Source organism: Phaenicophaeus curvirostris, chromosome Z (genome assembly GCF_032191515.1).
Source record: "Phaenicophaeus curvirostris isolate KB17595 chromosome Z, BPBGC_Pcur_1.0, whole genome shotgun sequence".
Classification (NCBI taxonomy): Eukaryota; Metazoa; Chordata; class Aves; order Cuculiformes; family Cuculidae; genus Phaenicophaeus; species Phaenicophaeus curvirostris.
The window spans coordinates 13,338,051-13,350,189 of NC_091431.1; the positions used below are offsets into that span (position 1 = coordinate 13,338,051).

General features: G+C 39.1%; 1 protein-coding gene across 3 annotated transcripts in view; it reads right to left on the reverse strand.

Annotated features, from left to right (window-relative positions):
* Positions 1-12,139, reverse strand: part of HAPLN1 (hyaluronan and proteoglycan link protein 1) — a 64,496-nt gene that overhangs the window by 2,493 nt on the left and 49,864 nt on the right. For all 3 annotated transcript variants that reach the window (XM_069879904.1, XM_069879903.1, XM_069879905.1), the window contains exon 4: positions 7,526-7,828. In XM_069879904.1, coding sequence (XP_069736005.1) covers positions 7,526-7,828 — 303 coding nt within the window. The remainder of the gene's footprint in view (positions 1-7,525; positions 7,829-12,139) is intronic.

Below are 12,139 nucleotides of genomic sequence, written 5' to 3' on the forward strand. Positions count from 1 at the left end.
TTAAAAACATCTTAATTTTTTTGTAGAGTGAGTTTATAGGACAGAAAAACCAGGCATGTAATGAAGTCAGAGTATTTGAACAAAAAAATTAGCACTATATTTAATTCTGCTAATTTAGCGTGCCACAGCACCCCTACTGTCACTTGCATTCACTGCTAAACGAATTGTTGCAATTTGTATTTGTCCTCAGAGTTAGAAAACCTGGAAGCAAAAGACTGGGTGAGAGGGATGATGGGAGACACCCTGGGATTCTGAGGAGGTTGCTTGTTCCGCATTTAACTTCACAGTGTCAGATGTGTTTACCAACAAGGTGCCAATGACAATCTAGTGAAATATCTGTAGATTTCAGATGAAAGAAATCTCATGCAGATATTTCTTACTGTCAGAGAAGAGAAATCAGTTAAATGTCTGAAGCAGCACACTTTTACTTTATGCTCCCAACATTAGCTTAAAACCCTCATGAATTTTCCTTTCAGAAGCATGGCATTAGCAGGATCTGCCTTTGATAGCATTTGGATGAGGGTGCCTGGGTGCAGCACATGCAGTTTTACTCTCTGAAAAGGCAGTGACCTTGTTTATGATGAAGTACAAGCACAATTTATTAATTTTTCTTTTTTTTTCTGTAAGAAAGCTGAGATACTGCACAGCTTCTCAGAATAAAAGTTTGACCCTGTGGTAAATCAAACCATGCCTGTCCTGAGCCTTTATTAGCAGTGTCAAAGTGACATGCAGCAGTTCTGCAGCTCTGTTTCTCTTTAGGCAACAAAGAGTTTATCCTCACCATAAGATGGCATTGAACTGATAGTGTTACTAAGAAAAGTATGTCTCCCTTTCAAGGTAATGAAAACATAAGGCAGTAAGTAAAGCTTGAAAGGAAGTTTCCCATATACTAATCCATAAGCAGCCATAATACTAACATTAATTTCATTTACCAAGGCAATATAAAATCTTTGTAAACCCTTTGTTCATTATGGTTGAGGTTATTTGTCATCACTGATTTGACAAGTAACCAAGTGCAAGGTAGGAGTGGACTGCAGAGGAATAGTGTTTGAGGGAATAATAATTTCCAAATAAATTCACATTTTCAATCTGACTGTTCAGTAAGACTCCAGTTAGATGAAACCAAAGAGATTTGTTCATGTGGGGATCTTCCAATTCCAGAGCACACTTTTTGCTTCTTAACTAAGAGTGTACTCTGCAATAATATCCTTTTTCTTCCTTACAAAAAGTCAGGCAAACACACAAATGGAATTCTGCATGGTTTCAGATTACGTTCTTGGTGAAGAAAAAACACATAGCTTTTTTCCGAATGAAGAAATTTCAGGTCAGATGACAAAATAAAGATAATAAAAACTTTGTTTAAAGGTTGGAAATTGTATGTCATGATAAAAACATTCTAAAAAAAAAAGACATTTATATATACAAAAGGCAGCTGTGGTAGAGAAAAAACTACTAAAATATTTCATTGCTGTCAGAGACAATACCTGCAGTATTGCCACAGAAAACTATTGAAAGCAGATAATCTACCCTTTTGTAAAGTTCTTGCCTCACTCCATTTCAGCAACTTGAGAGCATTAACAAGATGTTGCCAAAAAGAGTGGTTATTAAGTGGAAACCTGTTCCTACTATGGTATTGAGAGGTTTCCCTAAAGCAAGCAGGACTTCTGTTTTAGGGGAACAGGTATTGGACTGATGGTATGTAATCTTCATCTAGCTTAGTAATTGCTTTCCAAACCATATGTCAATGAAGTGTAATTTCCCAGGGTTTTGCATTGGGGTCAGGCTTTTGACATATGACATCAATAATAAAATCTCATATAATCTTCCCATTCCTTGAATAGGAGAACTTTAATAGTAAAACCCGCAGGGGTGCAATGTGTATCTAGAGTGCCTGATTAAATAAAATTCTATTAATAAACTCAGTATAGATTTGCATGGCTTCCCCTGACAATTGGTCAGAAGGGAACCTAACTGCTCAAACTTAATGTTTATTAATTGATGTGGAAGTAGAAGGAGGCATTAACTGTCTCTCACTCACTAATATCTCATAGTTGCAACATTCCTCCAGATGATGAGAATGGATGATTTGATTTCTTACATCCAAATCATGGGGCAAAAGGTTTATGCAAACCTAATCAACCCCCAATTATAATAGCTATTTTAAGCTTTTGCACATTACAAAATAGCTTAAAAAGGAAAACTGGAACACTTGACCTAAATGCCCTACACCACTGTGACTCTGGGAGTTTGAGGGAGGTACCACCCTTGGAGATTTTCCAAGCATATCTCTGAATTTAGAGATTTAACAGTAAGTTTTTGTATTGCAGCTATGTGTAATAGACAGTGAGTCATGATCTTCAGAGACACAGAAAGGTAGTAACATCTCATTTGCTGCTTTCTGCAGAAATACACTTGTGCAATGCTTTCAAAAGAGAGCTCTTGGTGGAGTGCTCAGAAAGGATGCCTTCACTTGCAGCCAGCCATTGAGAATGTAAACATTTAGGCTCAGCCCTAAGACTACTCCTGGCACAGCTTAGTGGTTTGCTGTGGCAGCCTCTTGCTCAGCCTCGTGCCTTGGATGCTGTTCAGGGGCAGCTGAGCAGCAAACTATCCTGGCTGGGTGGCAGCATGTGTAGGAGGAATGCTGAGTGCAGGACTAGCCTTTGCAGCCAACAATCAACATGAATGCCAAAAAGCTTATTGCCACAGAAAATGTTTAAGTTGTTTTACCATATGAAAAACAAACTTCTCTAATTTGTGTTTTCATATTCCATAAAAGGAATTCTCAAAAGCCAGCAGGTTACATCTGTAGCTTGCACAACACGTAGGCTCTGTCATCTGCTTAGCAGGCTTGGTTCAGTATATCTTACAGCAATATTAAACACTTGAGTGAGGCCATTGCTCCTCAAAGTTGAATAATATGTTAAAAAATTGTGAGAAGTGATGTATTTCCCATTCTTTTAATCATGAGGTCCTGATAAGTGTAGTGATGATCTCAGGTAACTGATTTTGAATTGCTACATTAAATATTTGGGAATAATTTTTAAAAATCCTCTTCCATTTCTCCCAATATCAGCAGTGACTCTGGTGTCTGTGAAGCAACCATTTCGAAGAAAGGGTATGTAATTTTATTTAGGGTGTGTTTATTTCTCTTTTTGGAACAGTGTCTACACATTCTCAGCAAAAAAATATTCTGAAACAGTCAAATGAGCAGTCAGCCTGCGCAGTTCAGAGTCAATTTCCATACCCTTCTCCATAAATGGTGGAGATGGTTAGTTTATCATATATATTACTATTCAGAGCTGCACTTTTAATACAGTTCCTAAAACTTATTTTTAACTTTGTTGTCATGAGATTTTTACTTTATTCTGCTAGAGCTGATAACGAATCAGTTATGCACTGTGGTTCTGTGTGCAAAATATGTAACTAAGTACATGTCAATAAGCAGAAATCGTGATACAAGTTCCACTTATATATTTTTTTCTTTGAAATTGCTTAATTATAGAGGAGCTGCTAGATATGCTTATATTTAGCTCACTTAACAGTTCCCATCACAGAAGATCATCATAATCTTTTTCTGAAACTCATTTTTCTCCCTTACAAACTCTTTGAAATCGAGCAAGGAATAATCATTCAGTTGTACCATCAGATCTTCTTTGTACTATGCCTTTTGGCCTTTGTGTAGATGATTACAACAAAAGGATTCATCTGCACTTATATCTCCAAGTCAGTGCATAGAAGCCAAGACTGACCTTCTGGAGGGAGTGTATGGAAAAGGAGCATCCCTGTTCCCTGGGGCAAAGCGGGGAGAGAAATTCAGGTGACCTGCAGCCCTTGCAAACCTCTGGATTATGGTAAGTTGTCCCACCACACTGGGCAGGAACCCTTAGCTTTTCTAAAGAGAACATGGACTAAAGTGTCCCCTACTGAGGATGAAAAGTGAAGGAGGAATCAGCTGTGAACAAGCAGAACTGAGCCTTCAGACATCACAAAATTCCAACATGGAATTTGCAAATGTGAGAGATACATCCCAATTGTGTATATTCATTCTCAATAGTCTTTATCAAGAGAAGGTTTTTAAAAGGCAGCAGAAAAACATGTTCCCATTCAATGGTTACATCTATACAGACAGAAAAATTATGTTGTTTCACAATATTTTGATGGATTTAAGGGATAGCATTATGATAATGTTACTCTTTGTGTTGTTTTATGAAATGCATCATTATGTATTCTTATAAGTTTCTAAATCGCCAGTACTGTTTACAAAGTAGATGAACCATTTTCAGGTTTTTGGCTTTGCCTGGCACAAAACATAAACAGTTCTATGAACCAACAGAAAAAAATGCATTTAAAGCAGTTATATGGGCAGAATAAAATATTTGAGTACTATAGTTATATTACATTAAGAAAAAACACTATGGAAGGTAATTTAACAAAGTGCTGAGAGTATTTTATATTGTATTACAGACAAAATCTGCTAAAACAATTTCCCTGTACAGGTAAAAGGAAATCATGCAGAATTCTTCTCTATTGGTATAAGACCCCACCTTTTTTTTTTAACTAGTATTTTTGGTGTATTCATTTCATCACAGTTGGAATTCAACAGTATGAGAGTGAAGACATTGAACTTGTATTTGGACTTACTGTATCGATGACCATGTTTTCATTTTTCACCTCAAATGCTGTCTGTAACTTTGTTGTTTTGTACCTTTATTCTTCAGATAAAAAATAAAGTTTTGCATATATTTTAGACATAGATTATTTAGCTTTGACTGCTGAACTATTTAAAATTGAGCTCCTGCCCCCCCCTTTTTTTATAATCTCTCAGGTCACAATGTATTTGGGCTATTTCTTTCCCCAAAAATAACCTAGTTAACAGAAATCTAAACCTCACTGGCTCACTTTCTTCATAGCAGCTCATTTTGGGGACAGTCTTTGAGATTTTTTTTTTTTAAGCTCTTTTCATACTCCCCCAATCCTGGGACCTTTGGTGTTTTTCCAGCTCTCTCACATGAAGCTGAAGGCTTCTCTGTTTCATACTGTCAGGCACGATCTACCACCGCTGGAAATGCATGGTATTCTAACCACTTCTAATTTTTCTTGGCTGATCCTGAGTTGAGAGTCAATATTGGATGTTGCAGAAATAGCCCTTTGTCTGTAGCCACTGTCTTTGGCAATTGCAACTTGATGGCAAAGCTTTCCTCTTTACAGCGGGGAAGCTATAGTATGCAGTCTAGCACACATAAGGTATCCAAAGTATTGAGCTGAAAATAGGAAGCTGACATTTTGCAAGAGTGACTGGGTTTATTGTGGATATTAAGGTAAGCTTGGGACATGAATAGTGGAGAACACAGCAGGAACATGTGAGGGTAATGTAAACTTGTGAGTTGGTGGTTAAGGAAATGGATGCTGAGAGAAGCAGAGCTCAGATTTTCTGCTGACACCTCAGGACACTTATGTGGCGCTGATTTGTAGTGAAGAAGAAGAGGGTGTTCAGTTCTATGTACTATCCTATTGCTGGGTAGTGTTCTGTTTAGCAGGTTGGTTTAACAAACTCAGCAAATGTGAGATTAATTTTAGTGTCTATTCTTTGATTACTTTACTACCTGCATACCTTATCCTCACCTTACCTCATTATTCCTTCTCCCCCCTTCTGTCCCTTGCTGTAACAGTGCACATTTACCTGTCAATACTTTTTTTGCAGAATTATTTTTTCTCTCTCCTTAAGAGATATTGTGCAGCTGCTAGTGTAGAAAAGGATGGTGATTAGTGACCAGTAGTTACATTTACCCTGCAAGCACTTTATATAGTCAAGCTATTACATTTTAAGTCTTTTTCCTTGTTTATTTTATTTCTCAGTGTTATACCTGTAGTGCAGGATTAAATCTGCATATAAGACATGAGCTCATACACAATTTCAGCTTTGATTAATGAAGCAAGAAAAAAAGGAGCCAGCATTTCCTGAAATGATATAGCATGATAAATCAGCTAAATTTTGTTTCAGACTGCATCCAGTCAGCACTGGTGAGACCGCACCTCGAATCCTGTGTTCAGTTCTGGGCCCCTCACCACAAGAAGGATGTTGAGGCTCTGGAACGGGTCCAGAGAAGAGCAACAAAGCTGGTGAAGGGGCTGGAGAACAGGCCTTATGAGGAACAGCTGAGAGAGCTGGGGTTGTTTAGCCTGGAGAAGAGGAAGCTGAGGGGAGACCTCATTGCTCTCTACAACTACCTGAAAGGAAGTTGTGGAGAGGAGGGTGCTGGCCTCTTCTCTCAAGTGACAGGGGACAGGACAAGTGGGAACGGCCTCAAGCTCCACCAGGGGAGGTTCAGGCTTGTCATGAGAAGAAAATTTTTCATGGAAAGGGTCATTGGGCAGTGGCAGAGGCTGCCCAGGGAGGTGGTTGAGTCACCTTCCCTGGAGGTGTTTAAGGCACGGGTGGATGAGGTGCTGAGGGACGTGGTTTAGTGGTAGACAGGAATGGTTGGACTCAATGATCCTGGGGGTCTTTTCCAACCTAGTGATTCTGTGAATTTGTGATTCAGTCTACTTTCTGATACTGTTAGTTAGAGGATTCAGGGTTTTTTTAATAGTATGGAGCAGACTTAACATTAGAAAGTATCTTTTGAGGGCAAGGCTCATGTATATTTTTTGGTGTGCTGTAGAATAAAAATGCTTCATTTTGGATAAGCAATCTGTGCATAAATAAAAAAGGCCATGGGTTTTTTTGGTATGAGTGGTCTTCAGGCCAAATATGTGCAAAGTTGCATAGCAATTATCCACAAGTATGATGTTGTAGAGAATTGTAGACTCCTTTTGCACATGTCCATTTGCAGCATTCCTCTCATTCACACTAATATTTTCTAAATCCTTTTCAGACACCAGATTAAACCTGAAATGTTAACAAGCTGAGAAAAAGTAATTTCATACCTAAGGTAACATCAACTATTTGCACAAAAGCCTGCAGTTGCTAAAATAAAGTTTATAGCAGATCGAGCTCAGAACAAAAATGAATAGGGTTTTGGCAGTTCTCTAAGATCAGGAATCTAAATTATTAGGCATAATGCTAGAAATAACTTTGCTGATAAGGAAGGATTAGTCATATTAGACCTGATACATAAGCAGGAGCTGCTTTACACAACAACATAGATGAAGTGGTGATCATAACTTTGTTTTAGTGCTACACTGAAATTATAAAACATCATAATTATGCTTTAATTCAACAGAAAAGCTCTATTAATGAGTTGCAGGTTTCTTCATTACTGTAACTGAAATAAACCAGCAAATGCCAGCATTAACACAGTACATATAAATACTGCCAATACAAGTTCTGAGTTGTAAAAATTATCTATGTGAATATGTGGCAAAGAAAAATTTACTCCCCATTTGTACTTGTAAATTCTGCAATAAAATTATCCAAATCTAACATAAATTTGGCAAAATAAATATCACTTCCTCCCATCGGAGTTTCTTTCTTATGCACAGAAATACTTCTTTACATGGCAGGACTGAAAAAGACTCTTACCATTAAAGTTTGAAGTGAAACAGAAAACATCATATCGGCTTCTGTCTTTATCCCAGAACCCATAATTTCTGACTCCAGGCACTGTGTTCTTCCCTCCGCAGGGCTCCCTGGGCTTGGTGATGGGGTACTGCACGGAGCCGTCACTGAGCCAGCCAGCATTACACCAGTCCAGCCCTGATCTCCAGGCATCATAGAGCTGGTCAAAGGAGGCAATGACAGAGTCTTGGTCCAGACACGCTTGCTGAGCCTCATGGAAATTTAAGTTGTAACGACCCAGCCGTGGAGAGTAAGGGAATACAACACCTGAAGTGGTAGAAAAAGGGTGAGTTACTGGACATGGAATGAGCAGAAGAGAGTGAAAGATCATTTACAGTCACCAGAAGGAGAAATAATAGTTAACTCCACAGTGTGCATCAGACTTATGTTTCATTTCTGGGGAGAAAGGCACTGTCAGCACATCAGCCATCAGGTTTGGGAAGGGGTTAGGGCTACCACCCTGTCTAGTTGGCTCCTCTCCCTGTAACCTCATCCCTTTCCTGATGGGAACGATGCCAGTTCTACACGTTGCTTCCATCTGCAACTTCACTGTCCCCACTGTGATCTCACCGTAATTGACTCTGAGAGTGCTTAAAGATAAGTGAAACTACACAGAATTTCATCAGAAAATTCACATTTATCAGCCATAGGAACTATTTATCATTTAAAGAAATTAAAAAACAGCTTAGTGCTAGTTTTTATGTCAAGAGATCCAGGGATTTCCTAGCAGTGATTTCGAAAGAAGAAATTGAGGTAAGGAAGCATATGAGCTGCTTCTTTTCACACACAGACATTAAAATTAAATGTTTCAATTGACATGGAAGTGCTACATTCTTTGCATGGACCCTCATCAGGATTTCACAATATGTTCGAGATGATTGGTTGTCTGTTTGTTTTTATTTTATTTTACACTATCCTAGAAACAGGAAGTTTTTTCATGCCCAGCTTAGTAACAAGATTTTTAGGCTAGACTGGTGGGAGGCATAACTTCAGTCTCCTGAAGTCTTAAAGTAGGAAATCCATAGGGAAATAAAATCAATGAGGTCATGTGTGGTTTTAAGGAGACTTTTCTGCTATGTTTCGGTTGGATTTTGGCAGTTTGTCACCTCCTGAGGAGGGAGAGCTCCTCACAGAGGGCATCAGAGAACACAGTTCCTTGAGCAGAAGATAGGTTTCCCCAGTTACAGATGGTGAGCCATGTAGCACACAGCTTGTAGCACACAGCATGTAGCAGTGCAAGACAGCCCAGGTAGGAAATCATGTGAGACACCGCTTTCCCTTGTTACTCCTATGGCTGCCAAAGGCACTGCTGGTTTAACCAAAGGACATTTACTGGAGAACCAGCAGTGACCAGTGAGCCACTGTGCAGGGAGCACGGACCTGCCAAATGCTTCCTTCCACCCCTGAGGACTAGCTGCTGGCCAGCCCAAAGCCCTTTCTGTTGCTTGTCAGTGAGCCATTGCAGACAGGTATGGCAGAGAGACTTCCTCATAACTGAGGACGTTCAAGCAGAGATGGGAAACCTGGGGCACCTCCAGAATTATTTCAATGGTAACCCTTAATCAAAGTCATTGACATTATCTGACAGATTTTTTTTCACAGTATATGATCTGCTTGTTTTCTGGAAAAGATCTGTTGGTGAAGCATGAAAAGTGTTTTGGAAAATGCTGAAGAACCACCTCCACATGTGGTCCTCTTAAAAGAGAGATTTGAAACAAAAGGGCTTTGTTAACTTAACCCAGATCTAAATTTTATGGCTGGCTTTAGTCTAGACACGTAATAAGCTGAACTAAAATGGGATCAGACATGATTCAGCTCAGAATGTTTATTCTCAAACTAAGTGCTGTAGGATGCAAAGGAACTGAAGACAGGATAACACATAAGATGAGCCAAAAACTTTATACTGGTATAAACATTCATCTTTCTTTTTACTTTCTCCCTGCTTATGAATTCTCCCACCTACAAGAAATTCCTTGTATCCAGGGCAATGTAGCATAGGACACAGAAATTACATTATGGTCATGCAAGACTGTCATCATGCAATGAAGCCATTCTTCTTTCTGAATATTCAAACTCACTTTGGTGTCTGTTCCGCTAGGATCTGACTGTCTCCTTCCTTCACCCATCTATCATCCAAGAAGTGTTATTTTTGTTAAAGAAAAATCTTTATTATTACTAAACCTCAGTGACTACGTCCAAGAAAATAAATCATGCAAATGTAAACTTGGCATGGTAATAATAAACAATTTTTTGCTCTCCTTCAGAAATTAAGTAGAGAGTCTGCTGAGGTTCTTTAATTTTGTAACTTCTTTGTGAAAGGGCTTTTACTTTATTAGTTGTTCTGATCCATACAGCATGAATGATAAACAACATGTACTGTTAACTAACTTCATAAACAAGAAGCTGTAGATGTTTCATGATTTTTTGGATCTCTGTTTTTCCCTTCCTCCTCCTCACCTCTTTTTAAAAAAGTTATTTGTTCCCTACAGTGCTAATGGGTAGAAATATCACTGGCTATAAAATGAAGCAAATGTTAGAGTAACCCAAGTTTTATTACTTCATTAGAAATTCAACACTTATTATTTTTCTGGAACTACAATTCCCCAGAAAAGTGAATTATTGTCAACTACATATGTCTGATTTGCATATATATGTTAAAAAAAACCAAACCCTATAATCATCAGACTTGGGTATTTTTAAACCAAGATCTAAAATTATATACTTCTAAAACTTGAACAACAATTAATTGGAAAATATTAAAACAGATTTGATTCCTTAGGGTTTCCACAAATCCCTATTTAAAAGGCTTTAAACATGGCATCTTGGCTTGTATCAGAAACGGCGTGACCAGCAGGTCCAGGGAGGTTATCCTCCCTCTGTACTCGGCACTGGTGAGACCGCTCCTCGAATCCTGTGTTCAGTTCTGGGCCCCTCACCACAAGAAGGATGTTGAGGCTCTGGAGAGAGTCCAGAGAAGAGCAACAAAGCTGGTGAAAGGGCTGGAGAACAGGCCTTATGAGGAGCGGCTGAGAGAGCTGGGGTTGTTTAGCCTGGAGAAGAGGAGGCTGAGGGGTGACCTCATTGCTCTCTACAACTACCTGAAAGGAGGTTGTAGAGAGGAGGGTGCTGGCCTCTTCTCCCAAGTGACAGGGGACAGGACAAGAGGGAATGGCCTCAAGCTCTGCCAGGGGAGGTTTAGGCTACACGTTAGGAAAAAATTCTTTACAGAAAGGGTCATTGGGCACTGGAACAGGCTGCCCAGGGAGGTGGTTGAGTCACCTTCCCTGGAGGTGTTTAAGGCACGGGTGGATGAGGTGCTGAGGGATATGGTTTAGTGTTTGGTAGGAACGGTTGGACTCGGTGATCCGGTGAGTCTCTTCCAACCTGGTTATTCTGTGATTCTGTGATTCTGTGGTTCTGTAAATTTGTTACAAATCTACTTGAGTTTGGCAGCTTTGGGCATAGTATTTTAATAACATAAAAATGCACAAAACTGTAGTATTAGCCTTAAACTAGATTAGGGTAGACTGCATAGAAGCAGATTTTTCATTTGAGTTCATCTGCAGTACAAGCCTGCTACTAATTACCATTAATTTCACCCTGCAATGGGGGTGGGCATTAGTGATTTTGTATAGCAAAATTGACTGGATATGTGGTTTGTGTAGCTTTGCATTATCTTGCCTCTTTTTAATATAGTTTTTTTCTTCTTCATTTCCCTATCAAACCTAACAGTTACGTTAAGAGCTAGATCTTACTATTTATCTCCACTTTTTTACAATTTAGCAGTGCTGAATTTCAGTTAATTGTAAAGTATCTTCTTCAATCTTGGATCTCATAGTCTGTCAGAAGGTAATCCATCCTATCTGTTCCTGAATGCTGTCCTGAGGCTTGTTACTGTTCCCAAACTACAAACTGGATCTCAACGCCTGATTCCAGCCCTGTGTTTTAGCATTAGACAAAACACTCCCTTCCAAATGTTAACAAATTCAGCTTAGGAAATAGAGGTTAAAAACTAGTTATTTTGTGTGAAGACTGAGTTGAGGAGCTTTAACTTGACCTTAGTGATTCTGCTCCTTATCCTGAGGTTGCAGTTGAGACACTTGTTGAGGCTTCATGGGGAATATTAATGTATAATATAGAGTTCACAGCATGGCTCCTCTCCCAAACACGTGGTTCTCTGGAACAGGTCCTAGCCTCAGGGAAGGGCATCCTTTCCTCCAAGGAGGAGAGGAAGAACCTGAGACACATCAAGTTAGTGGAAAATGAGCTTGTTAAAAAAGAGGAGGGCTAGATTCAGCTTGCTGTATCCACCATTGACAATGCAATGAGTCCAGAAAATGACTATTGTAATGGAAATTAGGATTTCTACCTTATTGGAACATAAGAACCAGACATGTAACATATTCTCCCCAAAATACACACTTGTATTTCCATGAATGCCTTTCATTCAGTTCCAGAAATGTACAAGCCTTCTTCTGTTACTGTGGTTTTTAGAGAATGCAAAAGATAAATTTGTGTTTGTATTTGTGTTTCAGAGTCTTATATGCAGATAATCCCCAGATCGGTTGCTACAGACAC